Raw genomic sequence first — 24758 nt, forward strand, 5'->3', positions numbered from 1 at the left:
CCATTACCAAACTTTGGAACTTTAAACACAAGTCTATATCCTTCAGCTGATCCCCGGATACTTTCTATGTATAGTGATGGAACTTTACCCTTCCCCTATTCCTATAATGTATGTGTGGCTTTGGACCCATCTGAAAGTGACTTTGGTCTTATAAAGTCAAATCAAAATGTCCCTGTGGACAATTTGATTGACACTGATGATTCAGGTCTTGGAAATGAGAGTTTAAAAGAAGCACTTCCATCCACTGGAGTCATTCAAGTAAATCATAATACTCACACGTAATAATGTTTAAATGCATGTTTTTTTACTCCTTAACCACTTAAGACCCGAACCATTATGCAGGTAAAGGGCCTGGCCCCTTTTTGCGATTTCGGCACTGCGTAACTTTAACTGACAATTGCGCGGTTATGCGACATGGCTCCCAAACAAAATTGGCATTCTTTTTTTCCCACAAATAGAGATCTCTTTTGGTGGTATTAGATTACCTCTGTGGTTTTTATTTTTTGCTCTATAAACAAAAATAGAGAGACAATTTTGAAAAAAATTCAATATTTTTTACTTTTTGCTATAAGAGAAAGTCTAAATAAAATCTCCTTATACAAGGATGGCGCCACAATTATTTTACACAATTCCCCAACGTGGATCTTGCACAGCTGGTTTAAATGAATAGAGCATAATAACTATTAAAGATCCTAATCAAGCCATTTTACTCTCTAGGAATAACAAATACCATCTCCTGGCTCAGTTGGAGGTAGGTGGGTTTGGTGAATCTACACGGTGCCTCTCTTTAAAGTTGATCAATAAAGTACGGGAAGCTATTAACACGATTATGGGTTATGATGAGCTTTCTCACCATGGTCATTGGTATTTTAAAGGAGTGCAGTTCTTCAACCAACTGTTAACCCAAAATCAACTACAATCTTTTCAAGGTCTACAGTGGGCGTTTTACATTTCCTCTCATAGATTTTTACAGTATCTTTAGTTATGGCACATCCTTTCAGTACAGGCCAAATTAACCAATATGAGTTTGATACGCACTCCTCTTATAGACTCCCTCACCAATACTTTACTGTAGATAGGAAGGGATTTATTTCCTCCCTCTATTGGTCGCTATTGGATAAGTCCCAGGTTAACCTTTATATTTCAGGTAGGACAGGATGTGGAAAATATATTGGAGAGCTTAATGAGGAGATGCGGCTACTGGTACTGGAGCAGGTTTTATTGGTCTCCCCTTTGACCATGCACAGACTATCTCACATATTTGTGATCCACAGGGCATATGGAACCATAGGGAGTGTCCTGACTGCCCTCTCTGTTGGGGCTCCCCCGCTGATCTCTTACACATGCTCTGGCACTGCTCCAAGCTGGTTTGTTACTGGCATCTAATAATTGAAACCATTTCAGTAATGATAATTCAAATTTAAATAATGATCTGCTAACATGTGTACTAGGTTTTATAGATTAAGAAGCATTTGAACAATATGTCAGAACCCCTCTTAATAGATTGTTATTTATATGTATGAAGAGTGGCACACACAGGTTACCTTTACCCTTCTTAGAGTGCATCATATATCCCAACAAAGGGGTACCCTTCGCAGATTTGCAAAGCTATGGGATCCATTGTTACAGAACCCAGGCCTGGATACGCTAGTTATGGGGTCCTTATAGATTTTCCAATGCTAATGTTTATGACACATCGCTTGGTTTATGTTTAGTATTTACAATCTTACATGTACTTGGTGTATATACCTAATCACCAATTGAGTAGTAGTTGTGCTCTGATTTTGAGGCAAGTTTCGGTTGTGCAATTTGTTTTTGTTTTCTAGTAGGGACAGTGGCACTTTTCTCGATGAAACATTGGATATGGTTTACATCACAATAATTTGATTTTCTAGTAGCTCCCTGCAAGAGTAGGGGAGTGAGTAGCGAAGTGTACATCTTGTATAGAATGAATTTTTGTTCAACTCTGCAATAATTGTAATTATACATCAGACAGGAGGCTCATATCTTATGCATTAATCCTTCTTTATTAATGCTCACAGCAGAAGTGTAAAAACAACTAACGTATGTAATAAAAGAAAAAACTGGTAGAACCACACCTCCCAGCAGTCCCATGGCCTAAACCACTCCCATATTGGCCTCTATAAATGGACTGCTCTCATCTAGGATCTTCCTCTTTCTTTCTGCTCACGGCGGAGCAAGTTAAGTATACATCAAATATCTGGATATATATTAATATTGATTTTATATTGATAATATTTATTGTCATTAGATATATAGCTGTCTTAGTACGGTCTACAGATACCTTGTCTCACCACACAAGGCTTCATTCACCAAATAACTTCCTTTGCATCCTCTTTCATCCCCTTTTTCCTCACTATCTCTGTGCTGTACTATTTTACCCCTGTTCCGCTGGGACCGCGATCGCCAGCGGTCACCAGCGGTCATACATGCCATTTCTCTTCACCTGTTTTTTCTTCTCCCATGCGGCGCGCCATCTTGGGCAATCTTCCTCCTCTCTCCTTCCCATAGAACGAGCGCGCGTCGCAAAGGAGGCGGATCCACCGCCTCGCTCTATCTTCACAGAGCCGCCCCCGCCGTCCTATCGCTCCACGTGCTGGACTCGGGAGGCGGGTCCCATCGTTCCTTTCAACCAATGGACGCCTGGGAGCCGTAGTCTCGCGAGACTTCGCCCCCAGAGCACAATCGATCCCAGGCTCTCCTCCCGTCGCATGCCAGTCAGCGCTGGTGACCGGAGGGAGAGCCTGGTATAGTTTCTCAGACGCAAAATCTTTTCTGCCACTATTTGTTCTGGGAATTTTATTCCCATCCCTGTGCCACAGTCCTCTACTCCCTGTTAGAATCCCTTACAGAGCCATCGCTCTCTATTTACATACAGTTAATTACTGCTATCTCATTATAACATGACTGAGGAAAATTCCCCCTCCCCATTAGAGCAGGACTTGGTTCTAGAACCAACTCATCTCCTCAGTACAACCCAATTACAGGACATCATTAACCAATCTGTCCAAGCAGCACTGACATTAGCTGCCGCTTCCGGACCATCCCAATCCACCCATCCCCCTGTGACCGTACCCCTCGGCACAGAACCGACCACTAAGAAAGGAAAATCTTCCTATAAAAGGAAGAATGTGGTGACGGTCTATGACTCCCCGGCAGGGGAAGCTAATAATATGCGGCGAGCAGATCCTTCCACGGACTGCCACCCCACGCATCCTACAGATCCCTTTCAACCTCTGAGCCTCAGAGAGTCAACAAAAAGGCACGGTTTAGCTAAAAGAGCCAAACCAGACTCATACGTTTTAGAGTCGGACGATGATTCATCCGCCGAGTCGGATAAATCAGATGTCTCAGGATCTGATTACTATGAGGAAGAGGATGCGGGGGCTTCGGCAATCCTCCCGGATGCCAACCCTGACGAACAGGGCAAAGACGTGCTAGACGCCATGGGGGAACCCCTATTTAACCCAGACACTATTTCCCATCCTCGCTCTGGGGACTGGTCCCCACTGCCCCACGTGTCCCAATATGTAGAACTCTGGGCACGCAAAACTCTAGATAAATCTAATCGCAATAAGCTTAGAGCGGAGTGCCCCCGCCCGCATATCCCCATGAAGGCGGTTGTCACACCTACAGTGGACCCCATTTTAATGAAATACCTGCTGAAATCAGGCAAAATGCCTAAGAAAGGAATAGACCGATCCTTTACAGGTATCCAAGACCGCATCCTGGACCTGTTCGGGCCTTTGACCAAAATCCTGAACTTAGCGGAACAATCCGCGACAACAGGCCAAGGGGTTGACCTAACACAACTGCGCGGTTGGGCCCAAAGAGCCATTTGCCTTACGGGCAATGCCAACACCGCCTGTTCAGTTGAACGCAGGCGCTCTATACTCATGCGCCTCGACCCACAGCTAGCCCATCTAGCGGAGTCCGAACCAGGACCCTCAGCAGGGGGCATGCTTTTTGGCGAGTCCTTAATAAAGGACATTAATAAATTTGTCGGTATGTTCAACAGTCTGGACAAAGCACAAACATCCCTGAAAAAACCCAACAATGCCAGAGTTTTTCCTCGGGCCGGCAGATACAGGGGCCGCTCTGCCGGCCGATACAATTCGGGCAGACCATTCCAGAGGTCTTCCGCTCAACCACACTATACCCAGGCTCCCACCCACTATACCACCACCGCGCAACCGGCACCATTCTTCCCTCCCCGTGGGAGACCCTGGAGGGGACGCGGCCAGAGAGGATATCCTCGTTCACGCCCGTATTCCGGTGAGTACCACACCCATTCCCTTTCCCCTCATACCGGTGGGAGGTCGCCTAATGTTTTTTACGCTCGCCTGGTCTGCGATTACGGCAGACTCCTGGGTGCTGAATACAGTAGCAGGTTTCCAAATAGACCTTGTGTCCCCACCGACTCTGGGGGTATCGCCACCCCCTATCCATTTTTCAGAAGAAAATGTGACCCTCATAGACTCCGAACTTCGGGAATTGATAGCCAAGCATGCAGTCACCGAAGTCACCACCCCATCCCCGGGTTTCTTCAGCAACCTCTTCCTAGTCAAGAAGAAGGGGGGGGTTACCGCCCGGTCATAAATCTCCGGGACTTGAACCAACATGTCGCCTATCGACATTTCAAAATGGAAGGCATTCACTGCCTCCGAGACCTACTCACCCCCGGAGACTGGTTAGTGAAGGTGGACCTAAAAGACGCCTACCTCACAGTCCCCATGCACCCGGACTCCCAACATCTCCTCCGTTTCAGATGGTGGGGTCGCATCTGGCAATTTACGTGCCTACCGTTCGGCCTGCCCTCAGCCCCATGGTGTTTCACCAAGCTGCTGAAACCGGTCGTGGCAGCATTGAGGAGCAGGGGAGTGCGTCTGATCATTTATCTAGACGACCTCCTCATACTAACTCACTTCAAGAATATGGCCTATCGCCATATGAATTGGACCATCGACCTGTTACAAACCCTGGGCTTTATTATCAACCGAGAGAAATCGGTTCTCGTCCCGGCTCAGGAGATGGAATTTCTGGGTTTCTCGATAGACACCCACCTCGCTATCCTTCGACTGCCCAGCGCAAAGCTGGCCCTAATCCGAAAAGAGATCAGGGCGGTTTTACGCAAAGGCTTCCTATCCCTACGCATCCTGGCACGCATAGTGGGCCTCTTGGCTGCGTCCATTCAAGCCATCTTTCCAGCTCCCCTACATTACCGAGCCCTTCAGAGGTTAAAAATCCTACACCTGCGCCAGGGCCTCCGTTACGCAGACGAAGTGTCCCTATCCCCAGAAGCTCGGGCCGAACTGCGCTGGTGGCTCCGTCACGCCACCGACTGGAACGGCCGGACGATTTTCAACGCACGGCCGGATGTAGTCATAGAATCGGACGCGAGCCGACGGGGCTGGGGCGCCCGCTTGGGGATGAGATCCACGGGGGGGATCTGGTCCAGGGAGGAATCCCTGTTGCATATCAACGCTTTGGAACTCTCAGCGGCTCTCTTCGCCATTCAGAGTTTCTTAGCAACACGGACCAATTGTTGCGTATTATTGCGCATGGACAATATCGCGGCGGTTCAATACATCAACCGCCTGGGAGGTACCAGATCCAAGATTCTAGCGGACATCTCCGCCGAGATTTGGCACTTCTGTCTGTCTCGAGACATCTCTCTTGTAGCGGAATACATTCCGGGGGTCTCCAATACAATAGCAGACTGGAACTCTCGATATCTGGTAGATTCCAGCGACTGGGGTTTAGACCGTTCGGTCTTCACCCGAATAGAATTGCTCTGGGGCCCCTTGGGCATAGACCTCTTCGCCTCTCGCCTCAATCACCAACTGCCCCGCTTCTTCAGTTGGAGACCGGACCCAGGGTCCTCAGCTGTGGACGCTTTCCGCCACTCTTGGACAGGAGGTACGCATTATGCGTTTCCCCCATTCTCTATGATCCCCAGGGTCCTTCTACAAATTACCAATCAGGGAGCTACGGTGGTTCTGATCACACCGTGGTGGCCAGCTCAACCTTGGTTTCCCCTGCTATTGGACTCGATCATCGACCTTCCCAGACTTCTTCCCCGATCCCATCGTATCCTGTCCCACCCAACCAAGGGCATTCATCCCCTGGTGGAGGAAGGCACTCTGACGCTCCTAGCATGGCTGGTATCCGGGTGTCGGACCCGGGTGACGACCTTTCAAGCTCAGCTAGGGACCTCCTCACCATGGCCTGGGCCCCCGGGACTCGGTCGGCATACCGATCAGCCTGGCAATTTTGGGTACGTTGGTGCGACCAACGGCAAGTTGATCCCTTACGTGCCCCTGTAAACGTCATCGCAAACTACTTGGCAGACTCTTTCTCCTCGGGCAAGGCCTATAGTTCCATCAATGTCTACAGGTCAGCCATATCGGCCTACCACTATCCAGTGGATTCCATGCCCGTAGGCAAACATCCCCTGATTTGCAAACTTCTGCGGGGTATTAGGTTCAAACGTCCCCCGCGACCTAGGTATCAGTCCACCTGGGACGTTTCTAGGGTTCTTACCATGCTCTCGGACTGGGGAGACAACGACTCGCTGTCTCTTAAAATGCTGTCCTTCAAGATCACTACCCTGCTTTGCCTGGTTTCTATAAAACGCGTTTCCGACGTCAGAGCCTTGGACATTTCAAGACGCCAATTTTCACCCCAGGGTGTCAAGTTCACGATAGTCCGCAGGACGAAGACCGGTCTACATTCAGTCTTCTATCCCTTCTTCCCTTCACACCCACGACTCTGTGTGGTAAAATGTCTACAGGTATACGAAGCGTACACTGCGGACCTCCGTAGTCCAAACTCCTCGCAATTATTAGTTTCTTACGTCAGACCCCATCATCCAGTCACAACTGCCACCTTGGCACGTTGGGTTAGATCCACCATGGCTCTGGCTGGTATAGACATCACCCTGTTTGGAGCACACTCCTCCAGAGGGGCCATGGCTACCAAGGTGATGGCGACCGGAGGCTCTCTCTCTGATCTGCTAATGGCGGCCGATTGGTCCTCTGAATCAGTTTTCCGCCTTTTTTATTTCAGACCAGAAGATCATGTTGCCATGTCTGTTTTATGATGTTGGTTGTTATGTACTGTTTTGTTTTATTTGAAACATACATATATTTATGCTGTGTTAGCTTTGAACTTGCATAAGATATGAGCCTCCTGTCTGATGTATAATTCGAGATTTTCCTAGCTTGTGACGGAAAATATTGATTATATGAAGACAGGAGGCGAGTATCTTCCCTCCCTTCCCAACCCTTTCACGTTTTGTGTTTTGTTTCAGGTTATTGACTTATCTATTACCTGGAATTTTCGCTTAAAACTATGGTTAGGGTGATGTTCCCCTGTTCGGTTTAATCAGCAAGTCTACGCGACACCATGGCCCAACGCAGTCGGGACTTACAGCCTACTCTTCTTTGGAAGTCTTCGGTTACGGATAAAGGGGCCGACTGGTCGTAGAGCCGATAATCAGAAGTTAGAACCGACACCTCGCATTCACACAAGAAAGAGGAAGATCCTAGATGAGAGCAGTCCATTTATAGAGGCCAATATGGGAGTGGTTTAGGCCATGGGACTGCTGGGAGGTGTGGTTCTACCAGTTTTTTCTTTTATTACATACGTTAGTTGTTTTTACACTTCTGCTGTGAGCATTAATAAAGAAGGATTAATGCATAAGATACTCGCCTCCTGTCTTCATATAATCAATATTTTCCGTCACAAGCTAGGAAAATCTCGAATTACTAGTTGTTGTTATTATATTGGGGATGATACTCATGGCTGGATTAGGGTAAGCATATAAGCCTGCTGTCTCTTTTGGTATCATTTATTTTTTCTGTTTTTTGTTTTTCTTAAAGTATGTTTTTTTTTAAATCTCATAAAACATTCAAAAACGATTTGATAAAAAAAAAAACACATACATGCAGTGCTGCAAAGAAAGCCCACATTCATGACACATTCCTGTCCTGAAGATGCAACAAAAAAATAGGATGAATTCTCCCTGAAGTGAGGGGAATTTTCAAATTGGACAGGTGTCACCAGGACAAGTATCCATGTGTGGTGATATAAACTCCCATTTTGCTCTGCTGACAGCTCTACAATTTAGAATTTCTCCTTACTTTGTCTTAGTGACAATGGTCACTAGGACAGTTAAAGAGGAAGTAAACCCCCCCAAAAAACGGGGGGAAAAAATAACCTGCAAGAGAAAGGCATAATGAGCAAGTATGCATAGCATACTAACTCATTATGTGGCACTTACCTGAGATATAAGCCCCTGAAGTCCTCCTCGTTCCCCTTCGCCGCCGCCACCATGTCTCCTCGCATCTTCTTCCTGTTATCGACGCTCTGGCGATGTGATTGGCCAGAGCGGTAATGACGTCACTCCCGCGCCAATGCGCAAAATCACGGCATTAACCCTGTTAATGCCATTGACAAAAATTGCACTTTCAGTTCACTTTCTGCGCCGTGTGTGCCATAGACATTGGCACCTGTAATTTCTGCAAATATCTCCTAAACCTTTTAGGTTTGGGAGATATTTGTTGCACCTACAGGTAAGCCTTAATCTAGGCTTACCAGTAGGTTAAAGTGGGTTAAAGGGGTTTACAACCACTTTAAAGGGGTACAATTCTCCAGCATGGGACAACAATAAAAACATTGACAGTGGTTCTAACCATTCTCTACTCTATCCAAAACAACTATATTTTTGCATTTACATACACTTAGGCCCCGTACTCACGACCAAACATGTCTGCTGAAACTGGTCCGCAGACCAGTTTCAGCAGACATGTTTGGCCGTGTGTTGGCCCGAGCGGACCATTTTGGGACGGATCGGACAGGTTTCCAGCGGACAACTGTTTCCCGGACTTGTTTTAAAACAGTCCGCTGGAAACCTGTCCGCCCGGACATGTACGGTCGTCTGTACAGACCTACCGTACATGTCCTGCCGCCCGCATCCCTCGCATGCGTCGAATGACTTCGACGCATGCGTGGAAGCATTTTTAAGGCGGCCCGCCCACGTCGCCGCGTCATTGTCGCGGCGACACCGCGTCATCGACGCGGCGACACCGCGGACACGCCCCGCGTAATGTTTACGCGCGGGCTTCTGTTCGATGGTGTGTATAGCCATCGAACAGAAGTCCCCGGGCAGTCCCCGGCCAGACATGTCCGATGGAAACGGTCTGCAGACCGTTTTCATCGGACATGTCCTGTCGTGAGTACTCGGCCTTAAACATTACCAGGTAAAGACAGAATGAGATTTGAAAGGGACTGTCTTTATACTGCACATATTTTAATATTGTAAAAGTGCATGTTTTTGAGGAAAAGTGATATATTTGTGTATTCTTTTAGTACAACGCATATGATAGCTTCTGTAAAACAGTGCACTAAAGGTCATGATCTCTAGAGATAATAATGAACATTTATTGTTTTTCGTGAGTCACCACTCCACTGTTGATTAATTTTGGTTGCTCTTTATTCTTTTTAATGTTTTATATTTTTTAAATTGACACCCAAACATAGGTCCACCCATACTGTCATACATCCTGATATCCCTTTGATTGGTTGGTACACATATGTAGACCCCCCTCAGTGCTAAAATCTGCCTGTATGCATTGTAAGGCTGCAGAAGCACACTGATCCAAGATTACAGCAATACTATGTTTTTGTTTTGAGTGAAATAAAATCAATGCTTCTGTTCTTTTTTCTTGTTGTCCCCATTCTGCCCATTTCTTATCTCTTCCGGTCCTGGTGACATGGAATTAAGTGAAGAGAAATCACTCCAACAGAGTCAAAGACATCACAACCTCAATTTTTTTAAAGACTGTGGATGAATTAGAATGTCAGCTTTTAAAAAAAATCTAAGCTTTCCTTTCCAAGTGATCACCATTTCTCTTTCATTGCCTAGCATTACAAGGATAACAAGTGAAGTAAATGTCTCCAATGGAATCAGACAGCATTAGAATCCAAGTAGAAATTGTACATTTTCCTAACAGTTTAAGGGTATTCAATATTTTATTAGTCTTTAGCCAACATTTAAACTTTTTCCAACTACATTATTGTATTATAATTTTAATATTAAGGTTCTATATAGTACTAAATAGCTTTTTTATTACATTTCTGTGTTGCCTTTACATATATATAATATAAATAGGTAGGAATTAAGTTGAAATCACACAAAATGTATTGGAGTGTACCATTTAAATAGTTACATCTACATAATGCATAGCTTTTATTTATTTTTTACATAAACAGTTTAGGATAAGCCCAACTATTATATATTTTATGGTATACCATGTTCATTTAGAGAGCCTGTTATAAGTTTAACTTGAAAATAATTTTAAAGTAGTCTTATTACACAGACATTATATATATATATATATATATATATATATATATATATATATATATATATATATATATATATATATATATATATATATATATATATATATATATATATATATATATATATATATATATAAATAATGTCTGTGTAATAAGACTACTTTAAAATTATTTTCAAGTTAAACTTATAACAGGCTCTCTAAATGAACAGTGAATGCTTTAAAAAAAACAATTCTCAGGATTGCAGTTCCTCAGTTTTGCCTCAGAGCGCCGCTGTTTGACCAATAAGGAGAAGAATACAAAACTGGAGATCCACTGGTATTTACATCATTCACACACACACTGCAGATCTGTAAGAGGAGACACAGCCATTTTCTGGATTTTCTCCACTCAGTTTTCAGGGCTGCTGTTTTCTTGAATTGAACAACTCAGTACCTCAGTTCTTAATTAACTGGAATATATGTTATATGAGGATTTCAGAAGATGAAAATAACTGAAATGAAAAAACAGATACAGAATAACAAAGGAATCGGATGGCAAGTAACATTTATATTATTTTTCTGGCTTTGTCATTCAGTCTCTGGTCAGATTCATTATTCCATTGCTGAAGAAATGAGAAAAGACTCTGTTATAGCAAATATTGCAGATGATCTTGGATTAGAGAGTAAACAGCTCTCATCTAGAAAATTGAGAATTGTATCACGTGCTTCAGAGAAATATTTTTATGTCAATTTAGACAATGGAAACCTCTATGTAAAGGACAGGATAGACAGAGAGATATTGTGTGGAGCAGCAGCTACCTGCTCCCTAACATTTGATGCTGTGGTTGAAAATCCCTTACATGTTTATAGAGTTAAGATAGACATTCAGGACATAAATGATAATCCTCCAGTATTTTATTCTGACACATTTACATTTGAAGCAATGGAATCAACATCACTAGGTTCAAGATTTTCTTTACAAAATGCTAAAGATCCAGATTTGGATATGAATTCAGTACAGACATATAAGCTTAGTGACAACAAGCATTTTATACTAAGTGAGACAATCCATTCAGATGGGAGTAAATTTCTTGAACTTGTGCTAGAAAAACCATTAGATCGAGAATCTCAAAATGTACATGAATTTTCATTAACAGCTACTGATGGAGGAAAACCTATGAAAACTGGCACTGCATTGATAAGGGTTGTTGTCACAGATGCTAATGATAATTTTCCAGTATTTACACAGACAGTATATAAAACGAGCACAAGTGAAAATGTGTCAATTAATACTACAATAATTACTGTGAATGCTACTGACAAAGATGAAGGTATATATGCACAAATAAACTATTCTTTCAGTGAAACATCTGGAAGTGTACACCACACAGGGACTTTCAGCATTAATCCAAACACAGGTGAAATAAAAATAAATAGGAAATTAAATTTTGAATTAACAAGAAATTATGAATTATCAATACAAGCAAAAGATGGAGGTGGCCATGTCACTCATTGTAAGGTACTGATAGAAGTCATGGATGAAAATGATAATGCTCCAGAGATATCAATCACATCATTATTTTCCCCCATTCTGGAGGATTCCATACCTGGAACAGTAATAGCTCTAATAGAAGTTGATGATCAAGATTCTGAAGAAAATGGATACATTGATTGCAAATTGATGGAGCAAGATTCATTCAATTTAGTATTATCAACTGACAGTTACTATAGAATTGTTACAACAGGTGAACTAGACAGGGAGAAAGTGTCAAGTTATAACATCACAATTGTAGCTACTGACAGAGGATCGCCTCCACTTTCCAGCAGAAGAACCATCAGACTGGATGTATCTGATGTTAATGACAATCCGCCAGTTTTTATGAAACCTTTTTATGCTGTTTACATACTAGAGAACAATTTACCGGGTGTCTCTGTATACAACATCCAAGCTTCTGATCCTGATGCTGGAGACAACGCAAAAATTATTTATTCAATGTCCAAAATAAATATAGAAGACCTTCCATTGTCCTCTTATCTTTCCATTAATATGGAGACTGGAGCTCTTTATGCTCAGAAATCTTTTGACTTTGAGCACCAAAAGGAATTTTTTGTACAAATAATTGCTACAGACAATGGATCCCCATCACTGAGTAGCAATACAACTTTGCATATTCGTATAGTGGATCAGAATGATAATGCTCCAAAAATCCTATTCCCATCGCCAGGAAGTGGTGGGCAGGATGCATTTGAGATAGTTCCTTTTACAGCTGAACCTGGTTCATTAATAACAAAGGTGGTTGCAGTGGACGAAGACTCGGGACATAACGCTTGGCTTTCTTATCATTTTATACAAATGTCAGAACCATCAGTTTTTGTCATTAATGAACATACAGGAGAAATCAGGACATTGCGCATCTTTCAGGAGAAAGATATACTGAATCAGAATGTTGTGGTGATGGTGAGAGATAATGGCATTCCATCTCTCTCAGCCACGGTCACCTTAAACCTCATTGTTGCAGATAATTTCCAGCAGATTGTTCCTAAACTCAGTAATCAATTAACCAACGAAGATACTCAGTCACACTTGCAATTGTACTTGGTTATTGCTTTAGCACTGATCTCTTTTTTGTTTATTATAACTGTTATATTGGTCATCATATCAAAATGCAAGGAGTCAAAGCCATTACCGAACTTTGGAACTTTAACTACAAGCCTATATCCTCCAGTTGATCCCAGGATACTTTCTATGTATAGTGATGGAACTTTGCCCTTGCCATATTCATACAATGTATGTGTGGCTTTAGACCCATCTGAAAGTGATATGGGCCTTTCAAAATCAATTCCAAATGTTCCTGTGGATAATCTTATTGACACAGACGATTTAGGTCCTGGAAATGAACGTTTTAAAGAAGTGCAATCAAGTGGAGTCCCTCAGGTAAGTTGTTATCCCTACGTTTGATGACATCTCCTTGTAGGTGTCTTTTACTTTCATTATGCAAAGGCTATATTTACAATTTAATTTATAATTATGTTTGGTACATGTCAATAAGTCTAAAATATATGAAAAATAGTTAGGCAAGTATAGTTCAAAGTGGTGCACAGGCTAAAGTTTGCTTTCAGGTCTACATTATGACAGTCTTAAGGTCCTAATCATAATAAATTAATGTGCTAATCAAAGAAGAAGAGAGTCCATAATGATGAGGCTGTAGATATTTATTTATATATTGCTTCATTACACTAAATGTCTTTGATAAGGTATTATTAGTGAACTGTAATATAATACAACTGAGGATATTGTATACAATTTAGGAATAGGTGCATATTGCAAACTATTTTTTAATATATACTGAATATGTGTGTGTATGTATATATATATATATATATATATATATATATATAGAGAGAGAGATGGGGGGGGGGCATTTGGCTTTTGGGGTTCTTAAATTTGACTTGTCTAAGGAGAGGTCAAACAGTGTATTTGAGTCTCCCCTAGGATTACTGTGCCTAGGAAGTGCGGCTGTAAGGTTTGTAGGACCGATTCGAAGAGTCTTCCTTGGCCTTTGTTAGGTGCATAATAAGAAATGAATGTGTAGGTCCCTATGTCTATCGTGCCGGCTACCAGTACATAGCGACCCTCTGGATCGTTAATAGCCTTACTGAGTGAGAAGTTAACCCGTTTAGAAACACAGACTGCCACCCCTCTCAATGGTTCTCATGCATTCGCCAAATAGAATTGCGGGTAATTTTTATGGAGAAATGAGGGTCTGTATGTGGTTGAGAAGTGTGTCTCTTGTAGTAGTAAAACTCTGCCTTTAATGTGTGATATAGTTGCAGTATTTTTCGTTGTTTTACTGGGGAGTTAAGCCCCTGAGCATTGTGGGAGATGATCTGGAGATTCAGATCTTGAGGTGCTGCGTTAGGCATGGATCAGGTGGGAGGTAAACCTAAAATAGAAAGCGATCTTACCATCTGACGACAGCTTCCCTGGCAGAGTGTTGATTTCATGGTGTCTCGATCCCCTGTAGGCTGAGGTGGGAGCTCCAGGAAGGCCCTGAAGAGGGCGGGGGTCAGGTTGAGGGGGAAGAGCAAGGGAGGAAGAAAGAGTAGGAGGTGGAAAAGGAAAAATAAGAATGTGCATTAGTTGACAAATTATACAATTCAACCCAAATCCCAAGTAAGCTGGAGAGGGTAAGGCCCTTCTTGCAATGCCCGCAGACATCGGGCGATTCAACCGACCGGGGGAGAGAAACGAGGATTTAGACAGTTGCAGTGTGGGTTACAGGGCCCGAGCGGTGAGGAGCTATGCAGCCATCTCGGACGCTGATGTACATGCGCCCTTCGCCTGTTTTAACTTTCATACAGCCTTATGTCAGCTTGACAGGTGGAATACAACTTTATGGGACCCTCACAGTGCTGACAGTAGTCCATATGCCCTTAAGCATTGATCGGGCTTAAAACGTGCACATTTCTCAGATTTTTAGATGTGCTTGTGCCTGGGATAAACTGATTTTTTAAGGGGGGGGGGGTCATATACATTATCATGTATGTAAATGTTCCTGCAGGTACTGATGACTTGTTCCTTTTCATTTACTATGAAATCTGGAATGTAATTACATATTTACACATGTAGTGAATCCAATGTTGTCCTTCTCTTATATGCTATACCGCCTTCACAGGCCAGACTCCCCTAAACCACTATCTTCTTTAATATTGTTATCAGAACCCGGGTACATTTTATGTGTAATGCACTGATGCAGGTGTAGTGTGTTCTAGATTGTCACAACGCTTCCTGGGTTGTGTAACATACTGTAAGTATGCCAGGAGGCCTTGGACAGGTTACACTCAACAAAAATAAATGTATATCTTTCTACCATTTTACTGCATTTGTACAGGTCTTCCAGCCACATCTGTTATGCATAATCCTGTGACTTGTGCTGCATAAATTTGCTTGTTTTAGCCTCATGTCAGGTTTTATTGTTGTCTGTACTTTCACTGGAGAAATAAACTCTATATATTTGTACTGGTTGTCATTGGAACATATGCTGATGGAAAATGTTACAGTTGTTACCAAAACAAAGGTTGTCTTCCAGTGTGAATATTTCTCTACTGTGGAGGGATTTACACTCATTTCTTGTTAGATCTCTGTAACAGGAAGTAATGGGAAAACTCTTCAACTGTACAAAACGTGTTAGTAATGTGAGATGGAATGAATGAATGAAATAAGTAGAAAGTATCTCAGTATATGAATTATCTCAAATATGGCCCCCTTTAATTGTATATTCAACTTTTTTTGGTGAAAAAAAATTATACATTTCTTACTAGTAGGGCTTAGCATTTTGAAAGAAAGTGTAGTTGATCATAGGACTATAAGGATTTTCACCAGCACACCTTGGTATACCGATAATCTTATTCTTTATTCACATAATACAACAGGCATCTCAGACTGATGTTTCGAGACCTTGCAGGATCCCTTTTTCAGGGCAGATTCAATTCATGACACCTCTTATATGGAGGTCTTGGGGCAGATCCTCAAATAAATTACGCCGGCGTATCTCTTGATACGCCACATAATTTCAAATTTTGCGCGTCATATCTTTGTTTTGGTATCCACAAAACAAGATACGATGGCATCTCGGCTAGATCCGACAGGCGTACGTCTTAGTACGCCGTCGGATCTAAGCTGCAATTTTTCGGCGGCCGCTAGGTGGCGTTCCCGTCGAAATCCGCGTTGAGTATGCAAATTAGCTAGTTATGGCGATCTACGAATATATTTGTACTGGTTGTCATTGGAACAGATGCTGATGGAAAATGTTACAGTTGTTACCAAAACAATGGTTATCTTCCAGTGTGAATATTTCTCTACTGTGGAGGGATTTACACTCATTTCTTGTTAGATATCTGTAACAGGAAGTAATGGGAAAACTCTTCAACTGTACAAAACGTGTTAGTAATGTGAGATGGAATGAATGAATGAATGGATGAATGAATAAAATAAATAGAAAGTATCTCAGTATATGAATTATCTCAAATATGGCCCCCTTTAATTGTATATTCAACTTTTTTTGGTGAAGACTTCAATTTAAAAAAATATATACATTTCTTACTAGTAGGGCTTAGCGTTTTAAAAGACAGTGTAGTTGATCATAGGACTATAAGGATTTTCACCAGCACACCTTGGTATACCGATAATCTTGTTCTTTATTCACATAATACAACAGGCATCTCAGACTGATGTTTCGAGACCTTGCAGGATCCCTTTTTCAGGGCAGATACAATTCATGACACCTCTTATATGGAGGTCTTGGGGCAGATCCTCAAAGAAATTACGCCGGCGTATCTCTTGATACGCCGCGTAATTTCAAATTTTGCGCGTCGTATCTTTGTTTTGGTATCCACAAAACAAAATACGACGGCATCTCGGCTAGATCCGACAGGCGTACGTCTTAGTACGCCGTCGGATCTAAGCTGCATTTTTTTGGCGGCCGCTAGGTGGCGTTCCCGTCGAAATCCGCATTGAGTATGCAAATTAGCTAGTTACGGCGATCCACGAACGTACGTCGGCCCGGCGCATTTTTTTTCGTCGTTTGTGTTCGGCTTTTTCCAGCGTATAGTTAAAGCTGCTGTTCTGAGGTGTACTCAATGTTAAGTATGGCCGTCGTTCCCGCGTACAATTTTGAATTTTTTACGTCGTTTGCGTAAGTCGTTCGCGAATAGGAATTTGCGTAGAATGACATCACCGTCATAAGCATTGGCTGGTTCCGGTTTAATTTCGAGCATGCGCACTGGGATACCCCAGGGACGGCGCATGCGCAGTTTAAAAAAAACGTCGTTTACGTCGGGTCACAACGTATTTACATAAAACACGCCCCCATTACATCCATTTGAATTCTGCGCCCTTACACCGCGAGAGATGCACTACGCTGCCGTAACTTACGGCGCAAATTCTTTCAGGATTAAAAAAAAAAGATAAGTTACGGCGGTGTAGCGTATCTTAGATACGCTGCGCCCGGCGGAAAGGTATGTGGATCTGCCCCCTTGTCTTTACATCCAATTAGCCTGGCTAATAACACACTACATAAAATCACTTATTGTTGGGTCCACATTGTCCTTACATACTATATACCTGTGGGATTTATTTGATATCTTGCAGATATTCTAGCAGGGCTCACTATTTTTTTCTGTAGTTAATGTTAGACTTTATGTCTCCTTCAGTCTCCTCTTGGCACCACATATGCATATTTTCTGACTAAATCCTTAAATCTCCCATACAGTTGATGAAGCAGACTGGGTACTGAGAAAAGAGTTGTGGATGGTAAACGGTATTTGTAAGGGAAGTGTGTGGAGTTTACACTACTGTTGTATTATTTGTGATTCTATAAAAAATTTATTTAACATAGATTTGAAAAAAATATATATATTTTTAATTTGTGAAAATGATGTGACACCTTAAAACTCCTTATTACTTAAGTCATGTAAAATATCTCCTACTACTGGTCGATGGTGTCCAGATATGCTACGTTAGGACAAATTGTCTTACAGATTTTGCAACATGTAAAGCCGGTATAATAATAATAATCGGTAGCTTAACATCATTTTATTCTGTGAAGTTTGCAATATAATAACAAATATTTTGTTTTCCAAGTTCTCTTTTTTTAGACTGACCAGGAAAGCATAAAGTATTTTGTAAATCGTCGTAACACACCAGCTCTGGATAAAAAAGAGGATTATATCCTCTGAAATCCTGTTATTGTGATCTTGGTGTACACACTGGGGAGATGTTTTTCTTAATTCCTGTCCTGATGACACCCAGGTTTGAATATCTTGTGTTCTCTCCCTGCAATACACTAGGGGTTAGTTATAGCAAATATAGCAGATGATCTTGGATTAGACGTTAGTCTGCTCTCCTCTAGAAAACTAAGAATCGCATCACGTACTTCAGATAAATATGTTTATGTGAATCCAGATAATGGAAATCTGTATGTGAAGGACAGGATAGATCGTGAGATGTTATGTGGGACAGCAGCTACCTGCTTCCTAACTTTTGATGCTCTGCTTGAAAATCCCCTAAATATATTTAGAGTCCAGATAGATATTCAGGACATAAATGATAATTCTCCAGTGTTTTATCTCAACACATTCACATTTGAAGCAATGGAATCGATATCAGCAGGGACAAGATTTGCTTTACAAAATGCAGAAGATCCGGATTTTGGTATTAATTCAGTACAAACTTATAAGCTCAGTGACAATGAGCATTTTGCACTGAGTGAAAACATGAATTCAGATGGAAGTAAATTTATTGAACTTGTGCTAGAAAAACCACTAGATCGAGAATCTCAAAATGTACATGAAAAAATGTACATGAACAGCTACTGATGGAGGAAAGCCTATGAGAACTGGCACTGTAAGGATAAGGATAACTGTCATAGATGCTAATGATAATTTTCCAGAATTTTCACAGGCAGTATATAAAATCAGTGTGTATGAAAATGTTCCAATTAATACTACAATAATTACTGTGAATGCTACGGATAAAGATGAAGGTAGATTTTCAAACATAAACTATTCTTTCAGCAAAACATCAGGAAGTGTACACCATACAGGAACGTTCTGCATTAATGCAAACACTGGTGAAATCAAGATAAATAAAAAGTTAGATTTTGAAATAACAAAACATTATGAGCTATCAATACAAGCAAAAGATGGAGGTGGCCATATCACACATTGTAAGGTACTAATAGAAGTCATAGATGAAAATGATAATGCTCCTGAGATATCAATGACATCATTATTTTCTCCTATCGCAGAAGATTCCATACCTGGAACAGTAATAGCTCTAATTGAAGTTGATGATCAAGATTCTGGAGAAAATGGAAATGTTGATTGCAAGCTAATGGAACAGTCTGCATTTAGTTTAGTAATGTCTTCTGACAGTTATTATAGAATTGTTACAACAGGTGATATAGACAGAGAGAAAGTGCCCAGTTATAATATTACAATTGTAGCTACTGACAGAGGATTTCCTCCACTTTCTAGCAGAAGAACCATAAGGCTGGACATATCAGATGTTAATGATAATTCACCAGTATTTATGCAACCTTCATATGTTGTTTACATACCAGAGAACAATTTACCGGGTGTCTCAATATACAGTATACAAGCTTCCGATCTTGATGCTGGTGAAAATGCAAAAATCGATTATTCAGTATGCAGGTATACAACACCCAAAATAAAGGTAGAAGACCTCCCGGTGTCTTATATTCTTTCCATCAATATGAAGACTGGAGCTCTTTATGCTCAAAAATCTTTTGATTTTGAGCAGCACAAGGAATTTTTAATACAAGTAACTGCTACAGACAATGGATCCCCATCTTTGAGTACCAACACAACATTACTTGTCTGTATAGTGGATCAGAATGATAATGCTCCAATAATCTTATTCCCATCACCAGGAGACAGTAGCCAAGGTGCGTTTGAGATTGTTCCTTTCACAGCTGAGCCTGGTTCTTTAATAACAAAGGTGGTTGCAGTGGATGAAGACGCTGGACATAATGGTTGGCTTTTTTATCATTTCATAAAAATGCCAGAACCATCATCTTTTGTCATTAATGAACATACAGGAGAAATCAGGACCTCACAAATCCTTCAAGAGAAAGATCTATTGAATCAAAAAGTTGTGGTGATGGTAAGAGATACTGGCATTCCACCTCTCTCAGCTACAGTTACCTTGAGCCTCATTATTGCAGATAACTTCCAGCAGATTGTTCCTAAACTAAGTAATCAACTTACAAATGAAAGTCTTCAGTCACACTTGCAATTGTACTTGGTGATTGCTTTAGCATTGATCTCTTTGTTGTTCATTATAACGGTTATCTTGGTCATCATATTAAAATGCAAGGAATCAAAACCATTACCAAGCGTTGGAACTTTAGGTTCAAGCCTATATCCTCCTGTTGATCCCATGATACTTTCTATGTATAGTGATGGGACTTTATCCTTACCCTACTCATACAATGTATGTGTGGCATTGGACCCATCTGAAAGTGAATTTAGTTTTTTAAAGTCAAATCAAAATGTTGCTGTGGATAACCTGATTGACACAGATGATTCAGGCCTTGGAAATGAGAGCTTGAAAGAAGCACTTCCATCCACTGGAGTCAGTCAGGTAAGTTGTATTGGTGTACAGATTGACTTTGCAAAGCTGCATTTTGTTATTATGTTAGGTATATGCTAATTACGCTAGGAGCAAAGTCATTTAACATAGTTCATAAAATAAGCTTACTTGTGGGTTTCTTTTCTTATCATTTTATTTAGGGTTTCAGTGTATTATAAATACATATACATCATATATTCCAGAAATACTCATGCCAGGCATGTTTATGCATTACATTGAGCTGGACTACTCTTATAAGTTGTACTTATACTTTAGGCACAAAATAATCAGCTATACTTTTATATTGTTCTTGTAAAACTTGTAATGCATTATAAATGGTATATATCAAAACCCCATTACCTACTATTGAGCAAATGTAGAATGTGTAAATTTAGGAGATTCTTCTTTATTTCTATATAAGATTTGGAAACAGGCGCGCAATATTTTGTCAATTATTTTTTAGCAAATTTGTAATTTTTATATACTTTCCAAAGAGAATGCATCTAATACCTACTGAATAGTTTCCACGTTAAGTAATGGCATTTTATCCCTTTCCCACTGAGTGTACGCAGATATGCATCCTCAGCTATTGGGGGTTATATCAGGATGATGCCTGCAGCTGCAGGCATCATCCCGGTATAATTTTTTAGAGCCGGCGATTGGCTTTCCAGGGATAACAACCGATGTGGCTAAAAGCCACTCGGTTGTTATCCAGGAGGAGCGGGAGGGGACATCCCCCCTCCCCCCGCCTCCACCACTCTTACCGGGCCTCCCGTCCCACCGGGAGACCCGATCCACGATGCGCCACCTCTGACGCCTAGAGAGAGACTGAAAGGAAGCCGCGAACGGCTTTGATTCAGTCTTTTCAATGTAAACACGGAAGCAATGTCTTAACGATCCCTCCATTAAGAGTACTTGTCACCACCTATTACTATCACAATCCCTTGGAATGTCACAATCCCTTGGAATGTTTACATTCCTTGTGACAGCAGTAAAAGTGATCGCGCAGCAAAGAAAATGCATACGGAAGTCGTGCCCGCATATGTAAACGGTGTTCAAATCACACATGTGAGGTATCACCGCGATTGTTAGAGCGAGAGCAATAATTCTAGCCATAGACCTCCTCTGTAACTCTAACCTGGTAACAGAAAAAAAGAGCATTGCCTATGGAGATTTTTGAAAATTGAGCTTACTTTACTTTTACATTTGTTTTTTAAATTCATTCAAGTAAATTTTTCCCAAAAAGTTGCATTTAAAACACTGCTGCACAACTACCGTGTGACATAAAATATTGCAACAATCACCATTGTATTCTGTTTGTATTCTGTTTGGGGGTTCGAAGTAATTTTCTAGCAAAAAATACGGATTTTAACTTGTAAACACCAAATGTCAGTGATAGGCTTAGTCATGAAAGGGTTATACTGTAATATCTCCTTTGAAAAATCACTGGCAATTAGCATTAGCGTTTTTCTTCCTTTATGTCTCTTTTGGACTCTTTTAGCTTTTGATCTGGCCCCCTTTCCATATATGCACATTTTTATAAAAAAATATATTAGTTAATTCTTTCTTCTTATTTTGTAAACTGTGCTTTCATTACAAGTTTGATAAAGTAAACTGTGCAATAATGATAGAGGTGGCTAAACTGTGGATAACCTTGCACATTAGTTAGGAACAGCAAAACCAGTAATTAATAATAAGTAGAATAAAATAATGATTGAATATTTGAAAAGGTCTAAATGTTTTTCATATAACTAATGATATCAGCAGTTACAACTAATCTGGCTGCCCTTGTGCGATCCAGAAGATTTTTTTATTTCCTTTGCATGGCAAAATCAGGAACTAGCTGCCTATGGAATTCTGCTTTTCCTTGCACCAGCAAAGAATTGAACTTGACAGACATCAGTGAAAGCAGTAATACTGATAAATAGTCTGCCTATGGCCTGGTAACAAGGGCATATTCAGACTGGTATACCAGCTACTATCAATGCTAAGCAGAAATCAAAATTCATAGTTCAAAACCTGCACATTGGTTTTTCATACAAATATGCTGTTTATGAGCAGTTAAAGCGGTTCTCCACCCTAAAGTGAAGTCCCGCTGATCGGAACCCTCCCCCCTCCGGTGTCACATTTGACACCTTTCAGGGGGGAGGGGGGTGCAGATACCTGTCTAAAGACAGGTATTTGCACCCACTTCCGGCCCGGCATTCACGGGCAAAAGACGGGCATTGCGTCACATCCCGTCGCCCCCCCGTTGTGTGCTGGGAACACTCGGCTCCCAGCACACAGCGGGAGCCAATCGGCGGGCGCGGCGCAACTCGCGCATGCGCCGTAGGGAACCGGGCAGTGAAGCCGCAGCGCTTCACTTCCTGGTTCCCTCAGCGTGGATGGAGGGGGGAGCAGCAGGGTGACGAGCGATCGCTCGTCATCTGCTGCGGACGGCGCTGGACTCCAGGACAGGTAAGTGTCCTATTATTAAAAGTCAGCAGCTGCAGTATTTGTAGCTGCTGGCTTTTAATATTTTTTTTTGGCGGAACATCAGCTTTAAACAGTAATCATGCTTTATAATAGAAATGTCACTTACTTTTTGGACTTTAGCAATAACTCACTGGTTTTCATATTGTTTGTTTTCCTAGTTATGAGATCTTGTCTCTAATCAATATGACAGTTTTTTTTAATTCATGCAGTATAGTCTGGTAGTTAGATACATGAGAGAGAATTAAACTGTTATTTTACATTCACACAGACCTATATTGCCATTTTCTGTGGTAGGTTCATGTAATGTGTCAGACTTTAAAGAAATTTAAAGAAAATATTTTTTTGGGGCATGCCACCACCAGCTAATGTACGTTTGGACACTGGAGCACACTATATTTGTTAGTACATTTTTGTTCTTGTGCATCCTGGGTTCATAGTAAACAGTAATTTGGTTCTTCTTGACATATGCTTGGTTAAACAGTGATGAGGGTTCTGTCCACCATGATAGTTACATAGTTAGTCTGGTTGAAAAAAGACACCAAAAAAGTCCATATAGCTCAACAAATAAAAGAGAAAATAAATTAAATAAATAAATAAAAAATAAATAAACCATACAACCCCATATACCGAATTCTATACCAACAATTGATGCAGAGGACAGCACAGTATCAAGATCAGGACCACCTACGTAGTTAGATAGGACAAGGTGCAATATATCAGAATCAACAATATGCACTTTATCACCTGGAAAACAGGGGCAAGAAAGAAAATCTTTGGTAAAACTTCTTTAATTGGTTTAAAAGGTCAGGTGTCACATGTTAGGCCACATTTATTTTATTTCCATGTTGTTCATTTTGGTTTGCACTTCAATATAATGAAAATATTTATTTTTAGTACAAATAAAGCCTATCATTTGTAAACATTATCTAGCAGATCAGGCATAATTGGGAAATGTAATATGCTCTGGGATTTGTATCACTCCAGGAAAATGTAATGCCATGTAGTAAATTAAAATCTTAGTGCTCACAATAAAAACATTGCACCTTTGTCTGAAATACATGTTATGGTAAGCTTATTCTTGGCACAAAAAGCAAGTGTTCTTGAATCTAAGGCGATGCAAAGAATACTGGGCCAGATCCACAAAGAGCCGGCGTAACGTAGAAATTCCCATTTAAGTTACACTGCCTTAAAATTTCTACCTAAGTGCCCGATCCACAAAGCACTTACCTAGAAATTTTCGGCTGTGTAACTTAAATTCCGCCGGCGCAAGGCGTTCCTCTTCAAATGGGGGCGATTCCCATTTAAATTAGGCGCGCATGCTCGTGACGTCATTTTCCCGACGTGCATAGCGCAAAATTACGTTACGCCGAGCTTTGTGGATCGCGACGGGTCAATAAAGTTGCGTCGGGAAAAAAAAAAGATACGGCGAAAAAAAAAAAAATTTAAACAAAAAAAAACGCGTCGCTGGACAGAAGGGTCTGCTTTTACAAGGTGTAAACAGTTTACACTTTGTAAAAGCAGCCCTAATTTTACGATTGCAAACTAAAACTTACGGAGAAAAAACGAAGCTGAAAAGCTTTGTGCATCTCCGTAAGTGCTAATTTGCATACCCGAGGCGGCATTTCGACGCGAAATGCCCCCAGCGGCGGATGCGGTACTGCATCCTAAGATCCGGCAGTGTAAGTCCCTTACACATGTCGGATCTTCTGTCTATCTCTTGGAAACTGATTCTGTGGATCAGTTCCAAAGATAGAAACAGG

At 41.3% G+C, this 24758-nt stretch overlaps 2 protein-coding genes across 6 annotated transcripts in view; both read left to right on the plus strand.

Annotated features, from left to right (window-relative positions):
* LOC120932477 (protocadherin gamma-B2-like) overlaps positions 1 to 24758 on the plus strand; it is a 353457-nt gene that overhangs the window by 68419 nt on the left and 260280 nt on the right. The window lies entirely within an intron of this gene.
* Positions 10602 to 20626, plus strand: LOC120930245 (cadherin-23-like). The gene is given in 3 exon segments (XM_040341468.1): positions 10602 to 13305; positions 18219 to 18731; positions 18733 to 20626. Coding segments are annotated over 3 exon segments (4818 nt in total). The 5' UTR covers positions 10602 to 10872; the 3' UTR covers positions 20605 to 20626.

Source organism: Rana temporaria, chromosome 3, assembly GCF_905171775.1.
Source record: "Rana temporaria chromosome 3, aRanTem1.1, whole genome shotgun sequence".
NCBI classification, from domain to species: Eukaryota; Metazoa; Chordata; class Amphibia; order Anura; family Ranidae; genus Rana; species Rana temporaria.